The sequence below is a fragment of the Rhea americana genome, unplaced genomic scaffold (genome assembly GCF_003343005.1).
Source record: "Rhea americana isolate MKP2758 unplaced genomic scaffold, rheAme1 scaffold_440, whole genome shotgun sequence".
Classification (NCBI taxonomy): domain Eukaryota; kingdom Metazoa; phylum Chordata; class Aves; order Rheiformes; family Rheidae; genus Rhea; species Rhea americana.
This window is the reverse complement of record NW_028186580.1, coordinates 2,287-29,898: the sequence shown is the minus strand read 5'-3', so window position 1 is coordinate 29,898 and position 27,612 is coordinate 2,287. Positions and strand designations below refer to the sequence as shown.

General features: G+C 58.9%; 1 protein-coding gene across 1 annotated transcript in view; it reads left to right on the top strand.

Moving 5' to 3' along the window:
• Positions 1 to 27,428, top strand: part of LOC146589644 (voltage-dependent calcium channel subunit alpha-2/delta-2-like) — a gene marked incomplete at its 3' end in the record, with an annotated part of 191,472 nt that extends 164,044 nt beyond the window's left edge. Inside the window, exons 4-5 of the mRNA XM_085315898.1 lie at positions 15,708 to 15,767; positions 27,306 to 27,428. Coding sequence (XP_085172024.1) covers positions 15,708 to 15,767; positions 27,306 to 27,428 — 183 coding nt within the window. The remainder of the gene's footprint in view (positions 1 to 15,707; positions 15,768 to 27,305) is intronic.
• Positions 27,429 to 27,612: the final 184 nt, after the last annotated feature.

Sequence of the window (27,612 nt, the reverse complement as noted above, 5' to 3'; positions counted from 1 at the left end):
CCCCAGCGTGCGGCGGCGGCGGCGGGGAGAGCCGGGGTGCTGCGCTCGCCACCGGCAGCGAGGCGCCTTGCCGGGCCGCGAGCGCTCGGGCGGGCTCGCGGCGCCCCGGCCGCGGGGCCGACGGCAGCCACAGGCCCGCCGTCGTTACGGGGCGGCTCTCCCTACCGAATCCGTCTGCGAGGAGCCCGGCGCCCTCTGCGCGCTGGGCGCTCCCGGCCGGAGGCTTGTCGGCCTTCCCGGCTGGTGCCGGCGCCGCGCGGGCCCTCGCGCTTGGTGGGCRCCTTTGCTGCCCGGTCCTGCCGTGCCTCGGGCCGTCCCCGTGAGCCTGGGAGCGCTGCTGCCGGCGGGACGGGCCAGGGGCTGCTTCGAAGAGCCAGCTGGACAATTTTGTGACCGTTAACACCGTTCGCAGTGACGCAGGCCGCGGCTGCRATACAGATGGTTAAATCCCCGGGTTCACGGCGTCAGCCGATCGCTTGCTGCAGCGGGCAGCGAATTTCCTGGGTGTCAGCGGAGGGTTTCTCTCCGCCGGAGCCCGTCGACGTACCGGGCCTGGCGCCTTGGCGTCCCCGAGCAGCCGCTCGTGGGGGCCCCGAGGGCGCGAGAGGGCCCGGGCGGCGGCGCCGGGTTGCCAGCGGCTCGTAGCCGCTCGCCGCGGCCCGTCCTGCTCGGGCAGAGAGCGCCGAGCCGCCGTGCGAGCGCGCCGAGGGAATCGGGGCGGGGGGGGGAATTAGCAGAGAGTATTTTTATATTTTTCCTCCTTTTTTTTTCCTTTCTCTTTCCTCTTTTTTTTTCTTTCCTAAAGATTGAGTATAATCAGAGCTAATCAGAAAATTATGAGCTGTCTGATTGCTGATTAGATTCCTAATGTTAATATAGTCAAGAAGCCTCTCTTAGCGTTGTATTTTAAGAGAAGTGTAAAAATAACGTCTTGGAAGGAGAGCGTCGGAGCTGCGGCAGCAGCAGGGAGCCCGGAGCCGGCTCCGAGGGAAGGAGGGTTTCGCTGCTTGGCAGGAACTCGGGCCAGCGCCGAGGGAAGAGGGACAGGAGCGATTCCCGCTAGAGCGGGACCGGGACCGCTGCTCCGCTCCGCGGGAGCCCAAGCGAGAGCTGCCTCTTCCGGAGCGGCTGAACGGGTGCTCAGGGAGAGGCGGGCTGCGCCGAAGCGGGCCGCTTCGGTCGGCRCCGGGGGGCCGCCCGGGCTGCAGCTCCTTTCGGAGCGGCTCCTGGCGAAGCCGAGCGTGGCTGCTCCGCGCCCGGGCTGGGAGCCTCCGGGGCTCTTCCTCCGCGATGGCGCGAGCCCGGAGCGGATGCTCCTGCGGCGGGTGCGGGAGCCAGCGGAAATCCTTGTCTTCTTCCAGGCCCCTTGCGCTTGGCTGGATTGCTGGGAAAAATCTGTAGAGCCTCCCAGAAACAAAATTTGGTGGGGATGCCGCGTCCCGGCTGGCCTGGGGTCGAGGCGTCGTCCGTTTTCTCTGGTCGGACGACGATGGCAGCAGCACGGAGCTCGTGACTTAAGTCGTCCTATGAAGTTGTCAGCTCGGTGCTCACAGGGGCTAGGACAGACGCTGGGAAGGGAACGGAGACCAAAGGAAGCCAAGGGACGAGCCGCTGCTCCGGCCCCAGGCGCTTCCCGCCAGGAGCGGCGCGCTCACGCTCGCGGGAGCGGCTCCCGGGCTCGGCCGGCGCGCCACGTCTGCACCCGCCACGCTCCCGCCCGGGCGTACCGGGGCTCGGGCACGGAGCGGAGCGGTCCATCCCGGCGCGCACGTGCACGCCCGCGCGCCAGGACGCGAGGCGCTTTGCGTCGGGGCAGAGCAGGGGCAGCGCCGGCGCGCCGCGTCCCCGCGCCGGGCGCGAGCGAGCTGCGTCTCCTCGCCTTTGCGGTCTCCCTCCAGAGCTCTGCTCTGCGGCGCCCGTCCGTGCCGCGCGCCGAGGTGGCGGCCCGCCGGGATGGCAGGTATTACGCTCTGTTACGCTAATGTTCTCGTTAATAAGCTCCTCTCCGTTCGCCGCGTGTTTTACTTCGATTCATCCCGGTGGCGGTGCTATGTAATGGTCTATATACTGTAATTGTCCCCCACTGTCACCTCTTAATAACGTCGCATGATGTTATCGTGGTAATTCGCACGCTTTTTTTTCCCCCACTAACTTTGATGAATTATGTTTTGCTCTTATTGAAATAAAAGGAAAAAAAATGAGTGTACGGTAAAAAGAAGAAAACGTTGGGAAAAATCTGCTTTAATTGCTGAGCGGGTGTATTAATGCAAATGTCTGTAGCCTGCGTCTGGGCTCCCTCCCTTTCTAAGCCCCCTGGGACCGGCCACTGAGCCACGTAGGGGAGGAGCTTCTGTTAAATATCCTTCCTTTTTTCCAGGTGGATCAGCAGGTAGCTGCAAAGCAGCCGCGTACCCAGGGCGTTTGCTTTGCTTTGCTTTGCTCGGGTTTTGCAAGCCCAGAGCCGAACCCAGCGAACGCGGCTGGGACCGGGGCGCRTTTGGGCAGTTTCCCACGCACCGGAGCGCGCGCGCACGGGAACCRGAGCCACGTCTGGCAGGGGCGAGGAAGAGCCAGAGCAGACGAAACCGAGAGCACCCGAGGACCGCCGCCTCCGCTGGGGCGCTCGCTCGGCGGGAAGCYGTCCCCAGCTTCCCCGAGATGGGAGGCACAGACCTAAATGAGTTTTTCCCCTGTAACACATGTCCTGACCTTTTTGGAAAAATGAAATCTATTTTATTAATTTTTTCTTTTTATCAAAATCCGCCGGTGAAACGTTAAAGCTGCGACTGTGGAAAAGGTCAAGAAACGTGTAGTTGCTGAAATCTTGTTCTGGTTGATGGCTTTTCCCGTAGGGCATCTCTTCCCCTCCTTCTCCTCCCCTGCTTTGGTCTTTCGAAACGAAACGTGGCAAATTGCTCTGATTTTTTTAGGCGCCCCGACGGCGCTAGGGAGAGGCTCCGCAGAGGAGCTTGGAAGCGCGGGAGCGGCTTTTCCGGCACACGCAGCCGGAAACACGGTTTTTCTTTTCGCTCGGCCTCCCRGGCCGTGCTTGCGCTGGCCGCCCAGGGCAGCCGCTCGCGCCCCGGGGCTCCTGCAGCCGACGGGCTCATGCAGCCCCGCACGCAGAGCGCCCGGGCTGGGGTGGGAATTGGCGGGCAATGATTTCGGGGGTAAGGAGGAGCGAGTGCGGCGCCGCAGTAGTCGTGATTGCAGCTGTAGAGGCAAGCGACTTTGCCAGASTTTGGGTTTTATACTGGCTTCTGGTCTAACCCCCTGCTTCCCCTCACTTCAAACTCGCTGAAACGTTCGCCTTGCGTTTTCTCAGTCTCTGCCAGGAGCTGGAGGGTTTTATTTTTATTCTCCTGAAATTTTGAGCAAAACTAGTTCTGCCGCGGTAGGTTTTTCTTTTTTCCTGCTAATATTTCGATGGACTTTTCGCACTGCTGTCGCTTTTCTTGCAAGGTTTTWTTAAACCAGCTGCGGCTGCGGCTTTGGTGCCGGCGGTCGGTCAGGAGCCAGCGCTCGTTGGGAAGCGCCGTGTTTTCTACCCGTCCTTCGGAAGGTTTGGTTTGCTTTGCCGTGGGAAAACCCCGCTCTGTGCAGGTGCCGGGCTCCCGGGAGACGTTCAAGGGCTGCACTGTGAAGCCCGCGGTAGCCCCGCGTTTCCGTGACGGCTGGATGGCTCCCAGGCCACTCAAGAGCTTGGTGGTCCCCCCACCTAAGTACCCCGGTGTGCAGTTGTCACTGGATGCCCCGTTGCGGGAATCGCCTTTCAGTCTGGCCTCGGACTGTTTTGGAAACAAAACCCAGTGTTGARTGAGCGTGGCCGGTTGCCGTCCCCTGCATCCCGAAGCTGAGAAATGTCCCCGAGCCAGAAGCTGCTGGAGATGGCACCCCATCTCATTCCCGCTGCGTAAGCTGAGCTGCACCCCGTGCTAGCGTGGCCACATTTTTCATTATTTTCCAGACTTTTCCATAGGTGCTGGGAATAAATTATTGCCTACGGATTTTTAAAACCAAGCGCCTGCAGGCTGCGTGGGTCCGGACCGCTTCGCTGTGCCGGCCAGGCTGGAGAACGGCGAGCAGCGCTTTGCGGGGGACGCGGAGGGAGCCGGGCGGCAGCCAGCTGGCTGCCGGCTGCCGCGGAGGGCAAAAAGGCTTGGAAAGGCTTTGGAGCTTCGCCGCTGCGAAGCCCCGGCAGCCGCATCCCCAAGAGCCGCGTCGCGCTTCGAGGCACGCTCGCATCCCGCCGTGCTTCRCGGGAGCTTGTCTCCGACTCCCGCTGCATTAAACACCGGTATTACGTGAAGGGCGAAGGGAAGAGGGATTGCTCGCTGCACTCTGTAGTCTTAAAACGTACCTTCTTTTTACGAAATGAGAATTATTTTTTTTTTCAGTTGGAGCTATATCAGGCGAGATTCCTGCTCGCGTCTGCTGAGACCCTGCCGGACATATTTTTTCTTCTCCTGCCCATGTGGCAATCTCTATCGCTTTCCTTTGTTTATTTAYTTAWTTTTTTTTTTAAGGAACCGTTCCCCYGAGCTCTAAGCAAAATTGATTCTTAAGTGAAACTATCTCTTATAATTGCGGCTGAAATGCCTGGCGGTTGTTGTAATGGATTTTGAACCGTGACGAGTCCTGCTTGATGATCGTAACAGGAGTGCTGACGACGATCTGAACGCGATTTAGGCGGCGGCGCTGGGTTGAAGGATTGCAGCTTGGCCGAGCGCTTTGGAAACRCGGGGACGGGTGCGCGCCTGAGTTACGGCGAGCCTGCCGAAGCGCGCGTCCGAAGCCAGCGCACCGCCGGCACGGGGCTCGCCCCCCACCCCGGCGAGCGCGATTGGGATGGGCGATTTGTCTCCGTCCGCCGCTCGGTCCTCCGTGGGACGCTGCCGACATGGCCAAGCCGAGGACCCTGCGCGGTCRTCGGCGTCGGGCACCCAAGGCTCACGTTCCTCTCAAGCAGAAATCCCGGAGCGCTGGGAGCCTGGCGTCACACCGCTCCCGGCGCTGGGCTCTGCAGCACCATCYGGGCCGAAGCAGTGAAGTTCCTCCTGGTGCTGAGCCCTTCGACGCGGGCCGGGGCCTTGCCACAGCCACCGGTGCCTTGCACTGGGGTAGGAAGCAGCATCTCTCCCATCTCCCTGCAGATCCCCCATGATGGTCCAGCTGTGAGCAGTGTCCAGACATCTGCTCGGGCCAGTCCCACCTCCCTCCATATGCTCTTGAAGCTTTGCCACCGGTGGCGAGCTGGAWGGTATTGCTTGTGCTCTGAACATCATAAACTCTACAGATAAAAATGTTTGTGAGATACAGAGGGTAAGAGAGCTGTAGTGAATGCTCCGATGTGATATACGCTCCACAACAGTGTGAGGTATGGAGYGAGCATGATTTAAGACTGCTGGGCTTGGATTTATCACCTAGGGCAACCTTTGCAAAGCCTTTTGCATCCTGCTGCATCATTACAGGGCTCACGATGCTCTCGCTCAGCCCGTGGGAGGATTAGGGAGGGTAGAGCGAAAGGAACCAGGGCTCCGYGGCACTGGGGGCTCTGCAAGATAAGGGCCAGTCCTTCTTCAGGCAGAAGGATGCCTGGTTTGCRGTCCTGAGCCCTCTTTCCGCTGAGGATGCTGACGAAACGAATGCTAGGATCATCCTGACAGCGGCTTGCTGGAGACACTCCATCAATGTCTAGCCCCAAGGGTTACTTTGGAGGCCACCGAGACCCAAGGCAGTTGCTTCCACAGACGAGAGGGCTGGCAATGAGGGCTGCGAGGGCGCTCGCCTGGCTCTGTCCAGGCCATGCMAGGGACAAGCGTTGGGGCCAGAGGCGGCGGTGGCATTGGTACCAGACACGGCATCTCGGCTTCCTGTCGGCCAGCTGCCCAGGCAAAAACAGCRTTTGTCTACGATTTTTACAAGCGTTTAGGTCTGCTGGTACTTAAAGACACSAAAGGGTTGGGTTGCGTGCTCAGGAATGCTCTCCCTGGCCTAAGCCGTGTTTCTTCCTCCTTGGCAGGGTGGTGATTTTCCATCGGTTATCATCCCTCCTGTCTGAGAGGCGTGCAATGTTTGACCTAATTTGGACCTGCTGGGCAATGTCTTCTAGTTTCTCACCTCAGCGTTTTCAAAGCTGCACGTCAGATTTGAGCTGTTTTGAGCACCTTTACAGCCCGGGGCAGCCGTGCTGCTAAACCTCTGCGTAGCTCTCTGGCGCACGGTTTCTACAGCGCTCGTGCACGGTGGATCAGCCTGAGAGCCCACAGGTAGCTCCAACTGCCGCGCTTCCACGCCGGCTTTGCCTAGTGCGCACCGATCCAGCCAAGCGCTGCTGGCCGAAGAGAGGCCACGCGCCCCTGGCAGGGACGCTGTGCAGAGCTGTGTTTTCGTGGAGGAACACAAGCCTCCTGCTCAGCTCTTCCTCTGGCTGAACTAGGGTCTCAAAGCAATCGCTGAGCTTGGGGCAGAGGGTCTGTTCCCTGCTCTGCTCTCCATGAACTTAGAAGATGCCCAAAGGGGAAGGTATTGTGGCTACGGATAGCGTGGCAAAGGGGMAAGTGTTTTTCCTCTTTTCCTAACCAGAGTAAGCGAGTTTGTCTGCTTTCACTTCCCAAGGGATCGCTCGCATCCCAAAGTGAGACTGGAAGTATATTCCAGCAGGGTTTCAGCGTGAGAGCCTGTAGCAATACAATATCAAGGAGTAAACAGTATCAGCTGGAGGTCTCCTCCTCAGCGGCTATAATTGCCCCAGCATCGGAGTTCTTGCTGGGATACTGTGCTGGGCTGGGTTGTTTTTCGCACTGCTCTACAGCAGCACCCTCCGGTGCGGGCGTATCTGCCACTGCGTCTGCATCTGCCACAGGAGTCCAGCAACCGTGCCGAAGGGACCACGAAATTAAGGCCGTGGGGAGCAGGGGACGATGCCGTTCAATGTCTCGTGCTGCTGAGGTCCTGAAGCTAAGACCTGAGCCTAGACTAACGTGACCGTCAGTCACTGGGACTTCAGTCGACTGGGAGCCCGAGCTGTTGAGCAAAGCCGACGTCGCTGTAGAGCAGCCACCCTGTAGGGGTTGCTGGTCCCATTGCTGTGCCTTAGGCTGGGGATTAACGGGGTTACTGGGGTAGAGCCAGCAGATCTGTCTGCACCGCGGCTGCAGGGGCACTCCCGCTCACCTGGAGCGTGCGCCGGGCAGCTCCCTCCTGCGGTGCCGAAGCACGGGAGGTGAGCGGAGGCCTCCGACACCTGCCTGGGCAGGACGAGCAGGGTGAATGCAGGTAGATGCGAGGGTCAGGGAAAGCAGCCTGGTCTCTCATGGCCACCTCTGTGCCTTTTCTCGCCTCTCCTCTCTCCTCCTCAGCTCTGCTCTCCTCCTCAACTCAGTCTAGAAGGACARGGAGGAGCATCAGAGCTGATCTCTGCTCGTAATTTCTGAAAGCAAACGTCAGCCCTTGTGTAGGACAGAAGCACTAGGAGAAGGACTGTGGATAGGCATTTTCCTCTGAAGGGAGAGAGAGCCAAAAAGGAAGTCAGAGAAGTCTCCAGCCCCCATGAAATATGGGTGTAGCYGGCACTGTCCTTTTCCCAGGGTGCTTTTCCACCTGCAATAAGGTAAGGTCCATGCTAGCAGCCCRAAAGGTACCTTGCAGGAGCACGTTCCTGGTCAGTGATGCTCTCCCTTTCCTCCTCATTCTCACGTGGAGCTCTCCAGCCCTGGCGTCCCGCACTGGCACCTCTGGGACACCTTACAGACACCCCGGGACACGGGCTCACGGGCACGAGCTGCTCTCCCCGCCGGGGACGAAGCGGATCCGCGCGGCGGCAGAGGAGGGGGGCGGCCTCGYGCTCCCCCTTTCCCTTGCGGCTCGGCAGTCAGGCTAGCGCTCCGCGAGGCGGTCTGGCCCACCGACGGGCCGCCGTGGCCGAGCCTGCTGTCTGCCGGGTTTCGGCCGCAGGCTGCTGGGGTAGTAAGAGCCCTGGGATCGACTGTCTCGGAGATTATTACAGGATGAGAGGCTTCGCTGCTTTACAGTGTTTACTGAAGATTTCTATTCCCCGGGTGGGTGCCGGGGGGGCCGTGCACTGGGCCGGCAGCGGGCGAGAGCGGCGTGCTATAGCTGAGCTCGCCCTCCGCAGCAGGTAGTGCCCTCCCCGGAGCGGCTGCCTCGGCGCCTCGTAGGCGCCTCGGCGAGCCCCGCTGCCGCGCCGCGGGTCGGGCGTCCGTCCGGAGGCGCCCCCCGGCCCCGCTGCAGCCAACCCGCCGCGCGCCCGAGCGCAGGCGAGGCGAGGCCGCGTTCGCTGACGGCAGTCGTTCAGCCCGTCCCGGTGCGCCGGCCGGGGAGGGGAGGCTCTGCGCCCTGCTCGGTCCTTCGGCCCGAAGAGGAAGAGCTGCAAAGCCACGTCGTGGGAGGCCGTTCTGCCTGGACTTTGGATTGCTTGGCTTTGTCTAGTTTGCTTGGGTTTTGCCTTCTTGTTTTAACCTTTTACCTGTGTTTTTTCACTTTTGGTGGAGAACTTGGCTGATAAGATGCTGCGTGAGCCTCTCTGGCCCTGTACCGAAGGGCTGTTTTAATCTTCAGCGCAGATCTCTCCTTCCAGCTGTTTGCTCAGGCGCTTGAGGTTAATACACTTCATGCCGGTCTGGAAGGCGCCAAGATGAAGGTGATAAAGGAAGAGCAGAAGGCAGTTAAACGGCGGCTTAACAGGAACAGCTCTCGGAGGCCSAAGCCGCCAGAACAAGCAGCCCTGGGCGCGCGCAGCCCGCTGGGTTTCGGCTCTTCGGCGTCCGCGTCGTCCCCGGGCCTCCTCCTCAGCGGCGGAGCTGCACGCTTCGCTTGGCTCGGCGGGTGCGCTGTGGGAGAGGTTCGGCCCGCGGACGTGCAGGCTTCTCCGGGGCCACGGGGCCACCCAGCAGGACCTGCCTGACCGTGGAGGAGGCTGGTGGGAACCACGCTGGCAGGAGGTCCCCCACGAGTGCCTTCGGCTAACACAGCCGTGGGCCTGCTTAGGTAGGGAGGTAACACCCTCAGCTCTGACCATCTGAGGCAGTGTGCTTTTCCTCGCATAGGTGACATGCTACCTGTGACACTGAGGTCCAGGTGCAGCCTGACAGAGACCCGGCGGTGCTGCGCGCGTGGGCTGCGCGTGCACGCATGGGCCATGCAGCGCGTGTGCTCCGTGTGCAGCCGTTCCTCTTCTCCTGCTGCCTTGACTCAGCCGAACGAGGTCCTCAGGCTGGACCGTGCTCTGGAGCTTCGTCCTTGGTGCTGGCTCGCCGTCCTTACTGCGCTCCCCCTCTTCGCTTTGAGTGGACGCGTTAGGGCCACCGTCCTGTTCTCGCTGTGCCTCTGGCTGGAGTGGCGGTGCTGCAGCCTGCCCCTGCTCACCATCCCGTGTCCCCCCTCTGACTCCTTGGCCTTCCCCCTGCAGGTGCCAGGCTCCTGGAGCAGCACCCCCAGGTGCCATCCGCAGAGACGTGGGCCACTTTATTGCCCTGGCCGTACGCCCGAGGGAGGCTTGGGACACGGCGAGGTGGCAGTCCCTGCTGCTCTGCAGAGCTGGCTGGCCTTCTGCTGCGGCGAGTTTGCCGTAATCCTGCGTTATAAATGCAGCCTTGGCCTTTGGTCTCCCTGGGCAGCTCTCTGGGCTCTGCTCGGCTGCCTCTGGAGTTAAATCCACTGCTCTGACGTGAGTCGGGAACATCCAGGGCACGTCTATTTGCCGTGTGGGGGCTGCGAAGAGAGATCGAGCGAGGTGGTGGGCACTCCTCCCTTGGGAGGGCTCCGCGTGGGGAATTGGAGCCGTGCCGGAGGGACCGCGGGGGCAGCGGGAGGGAAGGGGCGACCGCAGGAGGGGCGGTGGGCGGGGGGGGGACGGCGAGCAGGGCGGCCGGGCTGCAGGAGGGAGATGCGAGGGGCAGATGAACCCTTCTGCTTTCACCCTGCTCCCGGGGGCTCCGGAAGAGATGGAGGCAAGCGGCAGGTCCGAGCGTCCCAGCCGAGCGGTCCTCCCCCTCCTCCGCGCGGCCCGCCGAGGGGGAGCGGAAGAGCAGGCCGTCTCGTCCGGCTCTCGCCCTTCCTCCCCGCCGGCCCCGCTCCGGCGAGGCTTGCAGGAGCGGGGGCCGAGCCGCGGGGCCGTGCGGCCGCGCCAGCCGGCGCGTTTGCCCCCGCCTGCCCGTTCTGAGCCAGCGCCTTCCCCTAATCCCGGCCGAGCGAGCGCTGCGAGCAGAGCTCGCGATGGATCTGCGCGGGTNAGTTAAACGGCGGCTTAACAGGAACAGCTCTCGGAGGCCCAAGCCGCCAGAACAAGCAGCCCTGGGCGCGCGCAGCCCGCTGGGTTTCGGCTCTTCGGCGTCCGCGTCGTCCCCGGGCCTCCTCCTCAGCGGCGGCGGAGCTGCACGCTTCGTTTGCCCCCGCCTGCCCGTTCTGAGCCAGCGCCTTCCCCTAATCCCGGCCGAGCGAGCGCTGCGAGCAGAGCTCGCGATGGATCTGCGCGGGTGAGGAGCGAGACGGAGGGGAGCAGCGCGCGGAATAAGAACGAGGCCGAGGCGCGATAAAGCCCGCGCGCCGGCGCCTCTCCCCCCGGGCTGCCCCTGCGGCCGGCAGCTGGCGGGATTTTGGGAAACCAATCCGCTGCAAATCTCCTGCCGGCCTTTTATGACCTGCCGAGTCATTTCCATCCAGTATTTTCAGACTCTAAATCTCCTGCGCTTAGCCCTCGGTGACTTCTTGGGAAAGGATTGTGCTCCTTAAAGTGCTAAGGTCAAGGAAGTCCCTGCACAGTGGTGCGCTGGAAATTTTGCCCCCTCTTTTGGCCCAGTTGGGAGATGCTTCAAACCAGTGCRTTATTTTTGGTAATTCCTATAATTAGCCTTTCGTTGCTTTTGAACCATGCAGCAGAGTTGGATGTCCGGGCCCATTTCTGGAGCATGTTTGCCCTTGCCCACTTCTGGACCTCCTGGTCCCTCTGCTGTGTGTCTGCAGGGTAGGGCTGGAGTCAGAATCCCCCAAAAGTGACCTCCACCTGGGAGGCTTTGGAGGCTGCCTCTCCTTGGTTGTCCCGCAGGTGGAACGAGAGCTGGCTGGACATGAACAGGGGGACTCTTACTGGGACCCTCCAAGCCCAGCACCATCTATAGCAGCCTCATCTGGCAGGTGGAAGCTTGGGATATAGCGGTGGGCTGGGCAACGCTACCGGGCCCCGTGCTGCCAGGACGAGCTCCAGGTGAAGGCAGCTGTCCACGGGCTCTGCGGTCCTTCAGGATGTCCTTCCCTTCTCCACTGCGTTACTGTGTTGGGAGGCAGCTCCTTGCCCTGGCGCTGGAGGTGCTGAGCAAGGCCAGGGCAGTGCAGCTCCCCAGCACGGCCACCTCCCGGGCATCTCACAGTCTCTGCACGCTGCACACCTTGAGATGGACTGATTAATCTGTAACACTAAAAATAATGGTTTAATCGTTATTAAGGATTGGAAATAATCCTTGAGCTGTATTGATCACRATAACATTATTCACGATGGACTCATTTGGCGTGAACGTGGACATCCCGTAGAGCAGCATGCAGCTCTTGGCAGACCAGCCACCTTCTCCAATGGGAAGGACATACAGGGAACGCCCTGGTGAGGCAGGTTACCTGGGCACCTTCCTTCCCCAAGAGTGCTTCAGGTCCTGCTGGGGAGTAAAACTGCCCCAAACAGCACTGCAGGGCTGAGCAGCACCTCAACTGCAAAGCTGGGTGGAGCTGGATGGAGCTCCAGGCCCGGACTGACCATGGCAGAAYGACAGAAGGGACACGCTGTCGGGGTAGCAGCATCGCTAGCAAGTCGGGGCCAGTGCGAACGTGGAAATCRGGATGAGAGTGGAAATAAGAGAGCTGACTTGCAGGTAGAGGCTGAGGCAAAGCTGCAGGAGGCTGCGGGATGGGCACTGCTGGGGCTGTCCCGTGCCATCAGTCTTTGATCGAACCTGTCCTCCGTGCTAAGGCCTGGGCAGCGTGGGATTGCATGGGAGAGAGTTATGGAGCAGATGGGACTGTGTGGGTCAGGCTGGGGGTTTCCTGTCCCTTGTCCCATCTCTGACAGCAGTTAGAGAAGGAAAGCCCGTAAGATCAGTACATCCTATGAACTTCCCGAGCTGCTGGCAGTTGTATTTAGGAGCTTCTAAACCTAGAGGTTGCACCTCCACTCTCATGTTTAATAGGACCAGGTGGATTTGCCAGAGCCATTTGTACTTCATTGTACGTAACATCTTGCACCTCTTTCCTTTCTGCTTCAAATCTGCTACTTAAGAAGACTTTCATTTGAGGTCTTCTGCTTATTGTGCTATGAAAAGTGGACGATAATCATGTCCTGTAGTCCCTCTTTGTGCCAGCTGTGATTTCATAGCTCYCCAGCACGTCCTTCTCAGTTTGTTTCTCGGTGTTAGAGCTCTCATTTAGCTAGTCCTTGCTTGGAGGGCAGCAATGTTTTCACTTGACCTTGTTTTTTTCCTTGTCCAGCTATCAGCCATCCCTTCTGTGCCAGTAGCTTGTCTCTGGACAGGGTCTAGGCTTTCCTGGGGAGGCAGTTAGTGATGGACCATCCTCTGCCAGGCTGCAGCAGCTCTTCAGAGCAYGTTCTGCCCTCCAGCGATTTTTACTGCTCTTAGGGCAGATTCTTGCAGAGTGGTGAACCATGAACAGCTACAGCTTCTTACAGCAGGTTGGTCCTTTCACATCATCATGAGTGTGTCTCCCAGGAATTTAGTTGGATRTTGTCCTGTTCTTGTACAAAACCAAAGCAAACTTTGGGAAGTGTGGGGTGAGCATAGTTAGAGCAACGTGGCCCTGTGTGAGGATGGAGGCATGACTTTGAGCCTGCCGTCATGGCCAGCACTGCTACATGTCCTTCGCAGCAGGGAAAAGCATTACGATGTTTGCACACCATCAAAACTATAAACATTAAATTTTTAATGTTGGCCATTATACAATCTAATAAATTTAATAGCGTAAACTGGCTACGGATAAGTGTATGCTGGGAATGGGAAGATTTCAGACCACAAGAGCAACAGGGCTGTCGAACAGCCTCCTAACAGGGCAAAAAAACCTGCAGAAGTTTGAGTAGCAGTTTGGTGATTTGTGGGAAGGTTTATAAATGCGGCTGTCAGGGACAAACCCCTGCAGTAGCAAGCTCGGCATTTCTGAGTCTTGAGCCTTTATCACATCAGTCGATGTTCTTCTTAAAACTCCCGAGCTGCGCGGCGCGTCAGGATGAGCGTGAGTCGTTTCCCTGCCCGCCACGCAGGCTGCCTCCAGCCTCTCGGCCCGCTGGGCTCTCTTCCTCCTGCTGCGTCCTTGCAAGCTCCTGGCTGCAGGAGTAAGTTCCTTGTGGTTTGTGTGTGCAGCATCCAGCTCGCCAGCGCTTTCCTGGAGCTCCTTGGTAGTTGCGTGGCGTGGGCAGTAGACTAATGCTAAGTTAGCAGTCTCAAAAAAGGTGGCATGAGCTACATGCTGTGGCTGTGAAGTGGGTCTCTTTTTGTTCTTGAGTACATTTTGGATCAGATGAGCCCAAGCTTTCCTCCTTCCCCATCATCTGCAGCCTGTGGAAGTGCAGAGAGGACTCGGAAGCCCAGGCTGGTAGGACCCTGCTAGCATCATGCCTGTTGCCTCCAGCGGTCAGCGAGAGCCTCGCAGCCCCAGCAAGGGGGCACCGGGAGGACATCCATCGCTTCTCAGCAAGCGTGTGACAGCGAGAGTATTTCCGTGCCGGGGAGCCGGCCGGAGGCGGCCCRGGCTCGACTCCTGCGCGCAGCATTAGCACGCGCAGGACCGCCTGCGCTCCACGCRCGGCTCCCGTTAGCTGCGGCTCGGCGCTTAGCGCTTTGTCAAATCGCACCKCAGGGTTTCGGGCTGGGTATTCGCAAAATGAGGAACGGAGAGTGAAGGGGAGATTGCGAGAACGCTGTGTTAAGTGATTTGTCCAGCGTCACAGAAATTCAGGGAGAGAAGAAGGGAGAAAATCCCGTTTTCTGGAGCGGTATTCAATTGCGTTGCGATCGCTCCTTCTCGCCCTGCGGCTCGCTGCGGACTCGTCGCTCGCAGCCCGCGCGGGCGCCCGGGAACGGCCCGCAGAGCCGCGGCGAGGACGGGAAGGACGGGCTCGGCGGCGCGGGCAGGAGCCGGGGTCGTCTCCGGAGGTGGGGGTCCAGCAGCAGCGGCAGAGCCGTCGCGGGCCGCGGAGCCCCGAGCCGTGCCCGGCTGCGGCTCCCCCCTGCCCGGCTCCCCGGAACTGGAATGTGCCGTTTAGCCAGAAAGAACATCTGGATTTGTTGATGGGTTTTTTTTAAGCCAAAGTTTTGTCCAGATTGACTTTAATAAATTGACATTTACCAGCGGAAAAATATATTCCRTTGAAGTGGCTTTACCGGCTCCAGCAGTCACTTATTGCACCATTTGCAACACTCCAGGCACTTCACGCAAGGCAATGAATAGTTAAAGATGTCCATAAATCATGCCGGGGCCCATGATAAACAAACATGCTCTTATCAAGTATAGAAAAATGCATATTTCATCACTGCTGCCTTAAATGTGCCTCGGAATAAATGCTCTCCTTTAATCAGCCATCTGAGTATATAAACAGAGCTCAAAAGCTTCTGGGAACGAGATGCAGAATTTGGGCCGCAGCTTTTATAGTCGGGTGCGTCCAGGCCAGCTGGACGTCGCGGGGGCAGGGGGTAGCAGCGCGCCGCGTATTGCCCCTGATGGCAGCGCGCACGAGCCCCCGCGCTGAGTCGCACGGGAAAATCGCGGTTGCGTGGCGGTTCTTCTCAGCTGCGTATTCTCTCTAATCCTCTTCTCCCAGCAACCGGCACGGTGAGTATTTGACTTCGACACACAGTCGCTGGCTTACTGATCTCTCCCTTTGGATGCTAGCCGTTGAGAGGAAGCACTTTGATTTTGAAATCTAGATAAAAGGAAAGATTAAACGAGGAAGTTTCTGCAAATCTGCGCTGAGTTTATATGGTGATGGAATATGCTTTTCCTTACATCTGATAAGAATAAACTGCGTTCACCGTGTGGGCAGGGGAAGATTTATGAGGTCTTTCACTGCTTGTTGCCTTACTTTCAAGCACCTGCACTTTGCCGTGGTGCTCTGCATCACGCAGCGCTTTCCGCCCTGGCGCCGGTGCCTCCGCGCTGCGGGTGCTGGGCGCCGCCACGCGCGCCCCGTTCCGTCGCCGGAGTCGTCTCCTGCGGGGGCGTCGCAGGCAGAGGAGGGCAGGAAGAGGGGGGCAAAAGGGGCCCTTCGGAGCACGCACCGCCCCGTGAAGACCCRCGGGCTGGGGTCTGGCTCGGCTGCTGCTGTTGGTGAGCTCGGTGGGGTTTGCGGGGAGGTCTTCAAGTCCCAGGCTGGCTTCTCTCTTGTAGGTCCTGGTTATCCGCAGGAGGGTGAGGTCTTGGTCCCGGTCCTCCAACCCAGCGCTACCTGTGCTTGTCCACTTTGGCTCGACGGGCTGGGATAGCTTAGACCTGACTGAGCTCAAGCGGCAGCGGTCCCTTTGGAGATGCTTGCTTGCTCTGAGAAAGGCAGAGGCAAGCAAAGAGAAATCCCAGCCCCGTGTGCCTGGCAACTCGCCCGCCCAGGGAGAGGCGGAGGAGAAGCGGGCAATGCTCGCCTTGCACCGGAGCACGGTGCGTTTCCCGGGCTCACCCTCGCTCTCTCGCTTTCTTTGCAGAGACTGGCCACCGCGGCGGAGAAGTTCCAGAAGGCTCACCACTGGCAGGACAACATCAAGGTAAGGCTCTGGGCGCTCACCCTCGCTCTCGAATCCCTCCGAGCTGAACTCCCTCCTGGGAGCTGCCCGGCGCGTTTGACTCTCCGGGACGCCGTCGCTGGAGGTGCGTCCCCTGCACAGCGTGAAGTGCCGTGTCCCTTCGCTACTCGCCGCTTGCTTTGCTCCCCCGCGGTGTGATTTCGAGAGCRAGCGTTGTCCGTGCCGCGCGTCTCGGAGCCGGCACGTGCGCCCTGCTCCCCGTCTCCCCGGGCCCTAATGAAGGYGAACGAAGCAATTTTAAGCTCGTTTCCAGCGTCGCCTGTGTCTGCGCGAGCTCTAACAAGAGCAGGCAGAAGGCAGAAGGTGAAGGTCGCGCTGGCGGTGAAACGCTTTGGGTTTGAGCTCCGGGGAGGGTTTTGCATTCTGGCCGCCTTCGGAGACAAGGTCACGGGGCTGGCCCTCGGGAGAGCTGCGCCGGGCGCGGAGCGGGGCCCCGGGTTCGCTGACGGCAGCCGGCGCGCGCGCTCACGCGCCGGCGCTGTCCCTGGCACCTGACAGCAATTCCAATCGGTGYCGTTTTGGGGGGAAGGAGTAATCTCGGCTGGGAGAGGGAAGATGTTGTTTTAATGATTGCATTTGACTTTGTAATTATGGCAGTGATAACGCTCAGCAGGAATCTGAAGCATTCTGCCTGGAAATGCTCTCAAATTATAACAGTAACACAAAAGGAAGGAAAGATTGTTTTCCTTCCAGTGCAAATGGAGTCTACAGTAAGAAAACCTCCCGAGCRACCCAGCCCTTCGCGGATGCCAGGCCAGCTCCTGCCCCTCGCGTGGGGAAGCCCCCACCCGAGTGATCCGGCAGCCCTGCGAGGGCCAGCGCAGAGAAAGCCCTGCCGCCTGCCAGAAGTGCGTTTCTGCTGTCTTTGAGGCATGTCCGGCTGCAGATGTGATCTTCTCGGGGTGAATCGACAGTGTAGGTAGCTCGGTACGCACGGAGTTTCACAGTCCCCTGCGGTGAAGCCTCCCCTGGGCAACGGCCGTCTCCTCTGCCCTTGCTAGATCGTGTTCTGCTGGCCTCCAAGACGGCRGCATGGTTTGCAGGTTGAGCCCTGCATAAGAGATGCTATTCCTCTTCCTGGAGACAACATGTTGAGTGACCACACGCAAATCCATTGCCTTGCCCCATTCCTCCCCCACATACAGTGTTATTTTGTTTGGAGAGGACCGTCCGTGGCAAGCCCTGTGCTCGCTACCCGACGGCGTTGTGCTGGAGGGAGAGCTTCTGTTTCCTTTATTTTGCAAAGGGACAGGGGCTGATTTCTGAGTATTGCTGTGGCCTGTCATAGCTTTGCGTCTGCGTATACTTCTGCTGTATCCACAAAGAAGGTGGACTTGGCCATTTTGCAGTGTGTGGCCRGCAAATGAAAGTGTGCGTTCAGACGTCTCCGCTGGGGAGACAGGGCTTGCAGACGTAAAGAGAGGTGGAAAGAGAAGTTGTGGAGGAGAAGAGATTAAGACTTGAAGCCAAATCCTGCTCTCACAGAGCTTCCTGCCTTTTGTGTTGATGACAAAGAGCAAGATTTAGTGTGGAGGGGAAGACAAAAGAGAAGCACAAGAGAAGACAAGGCGTCAAGAAAAGCCGCTCAGCCTTCGTTTGCCGTGTGGGCAGCTTGTGGTGAGTCCTTGTGGCCAGTTCTCTTCACGCCAGGAGTTGTATCCTGCAGACACTTGAAAATGCTGACTTTCYAGGGGCCTCTGGGGAGAGAGTCTCGTTAGCTGGGTGGCACGCATTGGATTCACGCAGTCGCTGGGGTTGTGCCAGGCCGGCTGGATGAGCAGAGTCCTTGGCACAGCCGCTCAGCAGAGCTGCAGACAGCAGAGCACGGCGAGCAACTGGTGGCAGGACTGCRGGAGAGCAGCTCGGAGAAATCGTCRGAGGAGCAGGACAGCAGTGGGCAAGAAGAAAGGAAGATGAAAGGCAAACTGGACAGCATTAGGCAGCTGGAGGGGGCAGCCACATGCAATATTGTTCACCTGGTCTTTATTAGCAGAAACATCTCCGCTCCCAAAAGGTGAGGTGTCCCCGCTGGCTGTCGTGTTCAGGAGACAGAACCATCAGTGCTAAAAGTCCCCCAGACCTTTCTGCAAGAGAGTATTGCTGAATTACTGTCACTTCTTTTCTGAAGACCTGAGGCGGAGACATTAAGAGGATAACGAGGTTTGCATAGCAGACGGATCGTGTGCACAGGCAGGTGCAAAACACTGGTTGCTTCAYCAAGGCCTGGAATGGCTTGTTTTTGCTCTCGCTGCAGCTTTATCCCTCACTTGCCATATCTCCAGGGAAAGCACCAGCCAAGGTTCTCCTCTTGCTAACTTCTGATCTCTGTCCCAGCTGGCCACCAACACCCACTGCTGTGGGGGATGGTGAGGACCTGCGAGGAGAGCGGACCCCTAGGGTCAGGGCCACCCAAGCAAGCCTGCAGGCTGCGGCCAGAAGCAGCTTCATGAGAGCCACAGCCAAGTGCATCTGCTCACAGGTTCTCACCTCCATCGCTAGTATCAGGGTCTGATTTGTACGCCGTCAGGGGTCAGCRGTCCAACAGAGCTCAGTGGAACCAGGAGCTGGGGAAGAAAATCTCTCCGGAGCCTTTGGGTACATTAGCTGTGTGGTTTGTGCTTGGGTTTTAGCCCAGATTTCCTCRCATCTTACAGAGAAGTATCTGACTTGAATTCGAGATACTTCAGGTTTAGTCTCGGTGGGTGCTCTGTGTTTGCATTTGCCATTTAATGTGTTTTCTTTGGTGCCGTTTGACTAGAAGTCTGTCTTTGCACTGGCTCCTTGTTTATCCCCTAGAAGTAGAGCCCACTAAATTCCTGATGGCATTTAGTGAATCACAGCATCAGAGGACAGCTGAGGTTGGAAGGGACCTCTGGAGATCATCTAGTCCAACCYCCCTGCTCAAGCAGGGTCACCTGGAACGTGTTGCCCCGGAAGCCGGTGTCCCATGTTYCGTGCTGCCTGCTGCAGCCTGGAGAGGGTGCAGGCTCCGACTCTCCCATCGCCCCAGGATCCTGCTCCCTCGCTCCCTTTGGAACGGTCACCCTTGTGCTTCGTTTCAGGTTATCTTCTCGCTACGTCCGGTTCTTCCACGTGTCTAGATTTTGTTAGTTGACTGGCAGCATGCGTTTGGGAGAGGGCAGAGCATTCTGGAGGGAGTCTGGTGGAGGGGCCATGCCACCTGGAGGATTTCACATTTCTCCTTTCAGCCTTGTTGCAGCAGAAGGAAATAATACCGAAACATCTGTAGCGCGTGGAGCCCGGCACCTGGCTCCTCTGCAGCTGGTCCAGGGAGCACCCAGCTACCGCACGCACGAAGGCGTTGGAGCATCCCGTCAGCAAGGATCGTCTGGGGAGACGCAGGCACGGAGCTGCCGCGCGCACGTCGGGGCGCGCTCGGCTGAGCAGGACGCTTGGAGCTCCGGGGCTGGGTGCCGTCGGGAAGAGCGTGGGCRCCGGGCCCCTCTCGCCGGCACGAGGTCCCTGCGTTTCGCTTCGGCTCCCCGCGGGGGACCGGCGCCGGCTCCTGCTGCAGAGCCCCCTCCTCGGCCCCCGAAGGCTCCGTCTCCGCACAGAGCCTTCGCCTGCGCCGAGARCCGTGGTCGAACCCGAGCCGCGGCCGGCGCCGGCGCTGAGGAGCTCCTGGCTCCTTCTGCCGTTCGCAGCACAGACCTTTCCGCGGTGTTTTTTAGCGGCGCTGTTTGCAACCGCTTAATCGAGGTAATTAGGAACGAGTCACCCAGAAACGACGCGCGGCGCCGCGGAGCTCGCCGCCGTTTTGCCGGGACGGAGCGGGACGCCTGACGGGCGGCGCGGCTCTCCGCCGCGCACCTTATTCCCCCGCCGCGGGGAGGCGGGAGCGAGGTCGGCCCGCCGCGCGCGCCCGGGCGCCTGCGCTGCAGCTCTTCCTCCCTTCCCTTCTCCCCCCACCCTTCTTTTTTTTTTTTTTAACCAAGCGACTTGTTAATTTTGGCCGTGGCTCTCCCTTCCTCTCCCAGCGTGTCGTTTTATAACCTCAAGCTGGAGTTTATGACAGATTGCACTGAGTGCGGTTATTTTTGTGTTTCCATCTGAATGCGCGACGGCAGATGCTGAGTGTTTGCAATGCATTAGTGCTAATGGCAGGACCATTAAACATTAGAGTCGCTCGCTGCAGATGGGTTGCTATGGAGGTTCAGGGGAAAATGAAACAAGAGCAGGAGTGGAAACGGCTGCGAGGCTGTTTGCAGCAATCAGGCGGGCCTGAGCTCTGCGCGGAAAGTTTCTTTTTTGCTAGCTGTCGCTGGGCTTTTTGGTTTGCCGAGCCGCGCGCCGGCGGTTCCTCCTTCCCTGCGGGGCCTGATTGCGGCGAYGTTCTCCGAGCGACCTTCAGCCGCCCCAGCCGCGCCGCGCCGCCTCTTCCCCCAGCCCAGCCCCGGGGCTTTTTGCGACCGTCCTTCCTCGCGGCTTGCGAACGAGCCGGCGGGGCCGCCGCGAGCCGGGCGCGTGCCGGTGGGCGCATCGGCCCCGCCGCGGAAACGGCGCTGGCGGCRCTTTGCGCGGGCATCCGGAGCTCGCTGCCCGAGCTGTGCGTSCCTTTAAGGGACGCTTAGATGCTGCGGAGAGCCATTCCCGCATTTATGTGCGCTTGGCAGGATTATATAAATTGCCTTTAAAAGTTGACTTCTTTATAAGCCATTTTCTGCTTCATAAAATGTTTATTACTGTTGTTTTTCTCCCGGTTCGTCTTCCTCCCCGCGTTTTCCATCGCTGCGCCGAAAAGGGCTCCGCTCTCCCGGCCCTGCTGCTCCCGCGCCTCCGCCCGCGCCTCCCGCGGCGCCTTCTCCCGCGCGGCTTCGCCCGGCGGCGAAACGCGAGGCGCGCGTGCCCGGGGGAGGCGGGGGCCCGGGGCGCCTCCGCGGAGGGCGAGCGCCYGCTCCTCGTCCCCGCTCCGTTTCTCTCCTCCCTTAATTACAGGCCGTACTTATCGCCCGAGAACAGAAAGATTGCCGCCGTAACCTTGCGCTCGCCCTTGCAGAGGGTTTACCTAAAAACTTAGAAAATAAAATCAAATACTCTAATTTGCAGTCGTCTTGCCATTTCAAACCCAGTTTTCATTACAGCACAGAAAGTGCATTGAAGCTGTGTTTATAACCCCCTTTTAGATAACAAATCACATTTTCTTTCGGCTGGCGAGTGTGTAGAATTGATATTTTTTTTTTTTTTCGGTTTAATGGGTTTGTGTGTTCAGGAATGATCTCCATCAACTGAGAGTCTTTATTGTGTTTGATATAATGTCAGCTTTCATTACACTCCGAGAATTACTGTGTTAAGGCACCAACCTTGCTGTAGAACCATTCTGGCCGAAAGTAGAACAAGAAAATCATTCACCAGAAAGCGCACGTCTTTGCCGCGCGCTCTTAAAAGCAAATGGCACGCGTCCCGGAGGCTCCTTCTCCCCCCCCCGTCCCTTTGGCGAGGAGCAGGAGAGCCTCGGCAGTCCCCTGGGCGCGCCAGCTCGGCCCGGGGGCTGCCGGCTCCGCGCCCGTGGCGGGTGACCGAGGACGGTCGCCTCTGCTTAAGCTGCGGTGCCGCGCGGCGCGCAGGCGCTTGCGAGCCCGAGAGGGCGGCTGTGYTTTAACGTCGGGGCCAAACAGCAGYRGCGGCTTCCGTCTTTGCCGTTTCCCCGGCAGGGCTGGGGCAAGAACGCCTCGAAAGGGCACGAGCGAGCCGGGAGCGCGCGTTCGGCCCTCGCGCGAGCCGACCCGCGGAGCCCTGCGCGAGCTCTGGCGTCCTGCTTAGACCTCGCAAGCGGAGGGCTGGCTCTCACGTCCTGGGAGGACATTCGCCCAGCGACCTTCTCCAGGAGCCGGAGGCAAACGGGCGGAGGGAGAGCCGAAGCCAGCAGCGACGTCCTGCGAGGTAACAGTTCGGACGGCTGCGCCTTGTAGCCCTTCGGGGACTTGGCTCGTCGTCCGTGGGTTTATCCGGTGCCGTTGTGAGCGTGCTTCCCGTGTTCGGCCTTCGCATCCCCCCGCGGCAGGGAGTGCCGCGGTTTGCAGAGGCGTTGGAGCAACAACCACCTTCGGGCTGTTGTGCAGCCGCTGCGCGAGAGCGTTGCTGGTATCCGCTGGCTCGCGCTGGGAAGAACCCCCGAATCACCCCCTCTCTCCACCTGGCGCGCACGCTGGCACGCGTCTCGCGTGTGGTGCTTGTAGGACTGGAAGACCTTCAGGTGTATGTTCACGCAGTCTGAGACTGCCAGCCTTGCCAAGCAAGACGGGATTCGGTGGAGCTGGCCGATGAGGACCTGTCCCGAAACACGGCCGTCCTCCTCCTCCGGACACGGTTCGATTTGGAGCCAGCAGCAGAAACACTGCGCGTCCCGTTCCTTGCGTCCCTCAGCCTCCCAGTCCTGACTGAGAAGCTCCTGGTGCTTCGGGCGATGCGGGAGTTGCAGCCGAAGAGGTGATGCCGCCGTGTCTGCCCACTGCCACGTCGGGGGCTCACTCGGAGCGGTGTAAAGCTGTCTTGCATACGAAAGGTGCAGCTATAAGCAAATTCTGTTGCTATTTCTGTGTGCMTAATGGTTCAGGGACATGAAAAACTCCCTAAATATTTACTGCCCGTTATAAATGCTGATGGCAGTGGAAAGATCTGCTCATGAGCAGACTAGATTGCGCTTTGCAGGCGTGCCAGCACCCATTTCCTCCCTTCACCCGCTGAGCGGTAGGGCAGCTTTGTCACTCAGCGGCTGGCGTGTCTGGTGTGCCCAGCTCGGGCAGAGAGCTCCGTCCCAGGTTTAGGAAGGCCACATTGCCCACGGAGCTGAGCAGGCACAAGTCCCGGTCACCTGGCTTGTTCTCCTTTTCACACGTGGTGGGCTGGGGCCAGCGTGCTTTCCAGGCGAGATTTGCCCCACTCTGACTCAAAGTCCAGTAACGTTTAATGGATGGAAAATAGCCAGGTGCTGACTTGGGATCTGTCTCTAGCCTGTGACAYGGACTGTCGTCCCTGCTACCATTCGAGTTCCTCCTAATTGCCTCTCAGGTAAACTGCTGCTGAATTTGGCTCTTCCGGAGCCAATTAAATCTTGGAAGAGATTTYGTGGCCACAGGGGTCATCCACGCTGCTTTGAGAAATGAAACCCACAACTGCAGGGTKGAGATGGACCAAAATCGATGCAGTGCAGCAGTAGCTGTCTGCAAAATCTCATTCAGGAGCTGCAGTGTCCCTAGGGCACGCGATTAGCAGAATGACCCATACAAGATGCCGGAGGGATATTCTGCGGAGGACAAGAGAGCCACGGGAGAAGGATTAGCTGGCTCGTGTGATCTTGCAGAAAGGCTATGGAGTGAGATGCAGTCCAAGCCCGCCGTGGGGCTCAGGATTAGCACAGGTGTGCAAAGGCACGAACCACGCTTATACTCTCTGCTGATGAGCTGACAGTGCTACTGGCTTTATTTTTTTCGTAGCAAACTATAGGATGCCTGATTGCATCTCCGTGTATATCTGCATCAACCAGACATTAACTCCGCTGGGGGGTGCCAGAAACTCTGCTACTTGGCTGGAGAACCGATTGAGCCCCTGACAGCATGCTGCATTAGGAAGGAGCTAAAGAAACTCCGCTGTTGCGCCAAAAACTCCTAATCCCTGTTCCTGCGGTACCAGTCTTTCCTGCAAGCAGAGCCACCTGGCTCCTTTCCGTGCCGAGGAAGCTGCAGTTGCTCTCCACCTCGTGACCAAGCCTGCTGCGTAGCCGCAGCCAGCCTGGGGATCTGCTGCGGCTGTAGTGCTCGCTAGAAGACCTGCGTTTCCTCGGCACAACTGATCATGAGACTGACGCGRCTGGCTTTTGTCCCGCGTGCTACGTCTGGCATCCCGTGCATGCTCGGTGCTCTGAGCAGCCATATCCGTTGGATGGGGCTACGGAAGGCCTGGAGGCTGTGGTGCTTGCCCGCTCTGTTTGCCTGAGGAGCCCTGCTTGGTCTTCAGCTGCCTCCTAGGGCTGCTCCTAGTCACAGGCTTGACCCGTTCTCCAGAAAATGTTCACACTGTAAGAGAGAAGGATCCCTTTGGCTCCATCACAGTCTCGTGAGCTTAGTCTTGGAGTTCAGCCTCACTTCCCAAGGCAGACTGCACCTCAAACAGCAGGCATGTGTGGAGGAGAATAAACTAAGGATCTGCCCTGCTGCGGTCAGGGGGGATTCGGGACTGATTTTTGTGGGAATAAGACTAGATCTAAAGAGTGACACAGTTTGTGGGAGCACCCCTCCAAGGACCCTGGGTGCTGGGGTTGACTGAGGTTTCCTCAGGCTGTGGAGCCGTAAACGGAAAGGTGAGATTTCAGAGTTGTCACCRTGGATTTGCAAGCGATGGTCCGGTATCAGTCATCGCCCCTCTATCGCAGTCGTGTCACGTGTGTGTTGCAGCTGTACGGGCTGGGAGAAGGAGCTGTCCCCAGCCCTGTGTCTGAGGTTTATGCATACGGCGTGTGCTACCAACATCTTCCTGGACCTCTGTAAAGACAAGCCTGGAGATGTTTGCCTGAAGGACGCAGGTGCTCACAGGGAGGCACTGGTGGGTGCCCTGTTGATATTGCTCCCCAGAAACCCTTGCTGAGCCCATCAAGATGGGCACAGGGCCTGCACAGACAGACAGACAGCTTGCAGACAAGCCGCAGCATCCTTTCGAGAAGGCTTTTCGGGGCTGGGCAAAGCTGGGCGTRCGTGATGCCTGTCAGCCGGCCAGTGCGACGTGATTTGATTGCCGCCATGTCGGACCGTTTGACTCAGAGGTTTCGGCCAGCTCCCCTCCATCCTGACGTCGCAAGGCTTGAGAGAGGATATCCGAGCACTGACCTTTCTAACGTTATTTTTAGTTTCCGTCACTGTTTTAGGGGGGAAAGGACCTATTTTTATGCTCTTGGARGCTGGGGAGAAGAACGTGTGCTGGGTGGCAAGGAGGGGGGTCCCTTCACCACTGAACTGCAGTGCGAGCTCCTTGCACACAGAAGGCTTTCCGATGCCTTTCCTCGTCCTTGGCATTTTAGAGTTTGGACTTCCTTTCCCAATTAGCAGCCAGGGATTTCCCTCCACTCCACAGGTCTCTTGCTGAAACAGGATCCACACTTGAGCAACCAGGAAGGAGTCAGGTTGCMGCTCTCAAGAAACTCGCAGACTGGTTTTAATTAATTAGCTGTTAACTTGGCGTATTAGTGTAAAATCTCCAAAGGACTGGAGGAAAGGAYGGAGCTGTGGGAATAGGAGCACCGGGGCTGTTTGGGAAGACACAAGGGGGGCAAATAGGTACATGGTCTTGGGGAAAACGCTGGGACCTGCCAGAGGTGCTCTGATGAGACTCTCTGCCCTGTTCTCCGTTGCTGAGCTCTGGGCTGAAACGTCACAGATTTGGGAGCTAGAGGATTCCCTTCTGCAGGCTCCTGGGCTCGGCAGGGCATTGGGTTGCTCCTCTTCTGCCAGAAGTCATGCTGTTGTGGGATGGGGGAGCGGATGGGTTGCACGTTTCTAGCTCTTCAGTGTTGCTCAGGTCCCCAGGACCTCCCATGCTTAGCAGAGATGGACAAAATGCAGCTAGGCATGTGGCATTCCTGGAGTTTCCTGGAGCCTGATCGAGGAGGTCCTACCCKGGTGAAGCCCCAGCTGAGGGCCGTCGGGGTGGCCCCAAGGCAGTCGGTGCAGGCACTGTGGTCACTGGTAGCAGCTTTGCTAGAGAAGGGCTGGGCGATGGCGTTGTCTTTCCTGGCTTTTGCAGATTACTCCGTGACTGCACTTACTTCCCAAAGTAATTTTCCTGTAACCTGCACTGAGGGTTTAGAAGACTAAAATAATCCTGTGCTTATCCCGTAATGATATGGCACTTGCGATGCTCTTACACAGATGCTGTTTGGCAATTACAGGGTAAGGAAATGGGCAGCGGTTAACACATTACTGAGGAGCAGTTACCCACTGTCCATCTCTCCTTCACCAAATTAAAACCACCAAGTGCTTTCTCGTAGCATCATTTGTAAGGGAAGGGGGTAATGTTTGTAGGTAATGTTGAAATCCTTCAACATCTTCACCCACTTGATTTTTTCATTCTAAAAACTCTAGAAACAGGAGTGCGATGTGCACGGAGAGCGTGCCTGATTTAACGTGGGCCAGAGGAGGAGGAAGAGAGGATGCAAGCGAAGAGGATGAGCRTGGTTTATAAAACCAGAAGTATTAGGGAGAGGAAGTTGCCTGGCTCCCTGTTTCCTCTCTGGAGACATCTCTAGATGTTCTCCAGGTGCTTTTAGAGGGCACTGGATTTGGGCTTTAAGAATAAGGCTGGTTGTTTGGCGTTCGCCTCGGCTGGGCGTCATATCAGATGGGCCATCTGGGAGAGCGCCACGGGGACCAGGACGTACCCTTGGTAGGCAGCGGGAGACACGGGACGAGGCAGCGTACRGAGGAGACGCTGTGTTTTTCAGTCCGAGCGGCTCCTCCGCGGCTTTCCGCRTCGGAGCTGCCTGAGCGGCTTTGGAAGGGAGCCGGGAGCGGGAGCACGAGGGACGCTGGTGCGGTGAGCACCTCGCCGGGCTGAGCCGCAAGGCGCCTGCAGGGACGGGAGCCCGTGGCGGCGGGCGGGCAAGACAAGACCGCGGGCAAGCCGGAGACGGAGGAGTTGGCCAGGGAGGAGGAGATATGGCCAGAGTGGGCAGCCTGCCGCCAGCCCAGCCGAAGCGCTGGTCCAAAGCTGGACCTTCTCCTGAAGGTCCCAGGGAGCCCTGGCCTGCCTCCAGGACGAGGTCCCTTCCCCCGCGGTGGGGACGGCGTGGGGCCAGGCCGTGCTCCCAGCCACCTGGCCACCCAGCCCGGCCTCCCACCGTCACCGCCTCGATGGGAGCGGACCCGGCCAAGGAGAGCTCGGCTTCTCCGAGGAGTCGAGGGGAGATAAAACGCTCTAGAAGGCACCTTCTGGATGGCTGCTGTTAGTCACACCGGCTCCTGATTAAAGATCATTAAACATGAAACGAGCTCGTTTGCGTTACAGGTCTCCCGGGGTTCCGTTAATCACAAAGTGCAGCTGGCCACGGCCCCGGGGAGCCGGCGGTGCCGGCGAGGGGCAGAGGCGGGCGCCGGTTTTCCCCCCCGCCCCGCGTTGCCGTAAACCCCTCGGCACCTCACAACGAATCGCAGCTAGCGAACGAGCACGTTCCTGTAACGACTAGGCTTTTCAGTAGCAGAAAGTGGAAGATGCTGCGTTGATTTTTCCCCCCCACCTTTATTTTTCTTTTGCCTCCCCCTTTCGGCGCTTCGTTCTCGCGGGAGTTAGMGGCGGGAGGAAGAGGATGGTGGCAGCGCCTTCAAGGTGTTGGCGRGGTTGCTCGCTCTCGTCTTTAAGTAACCGCGGTAGCAATCATCCTAAAAAGGTGTCCGCGTGGCCCCGGCCGCGTGCCCGGGGCGGCGTGGGGACGGGGGGCCGCGGGGGCTCCCCAGCCGCGCGCAGCGCTAACTCCGCTCTCCCTTTGCTCCGCAGGAGGAAGACATCGAGTACTACGACTCCAAGGCCGACACCGAATACGTGAGTACCGGCCCCGGCGGCAGGCGGGTGGGCCAGTCGCTCTGCTGGCCTCCGGCACGTCCCCCCTTCGGGGACGGGGTGGGGGGGGGAAAAAAACCTAGCAAAATGGTCTGCGTCCTAGCGCAAGCATTTACGGGTTGCAGGAGGGAGGGCGTTCCCTGTTAATGCCCTTGCTGCTTCCCAGAGAAATCCCGGATAATTTAATTCCAGCCAAAATAACAGATTGAAAAGATGGTGATGATGAAATAAAAAAAAAAAAAAA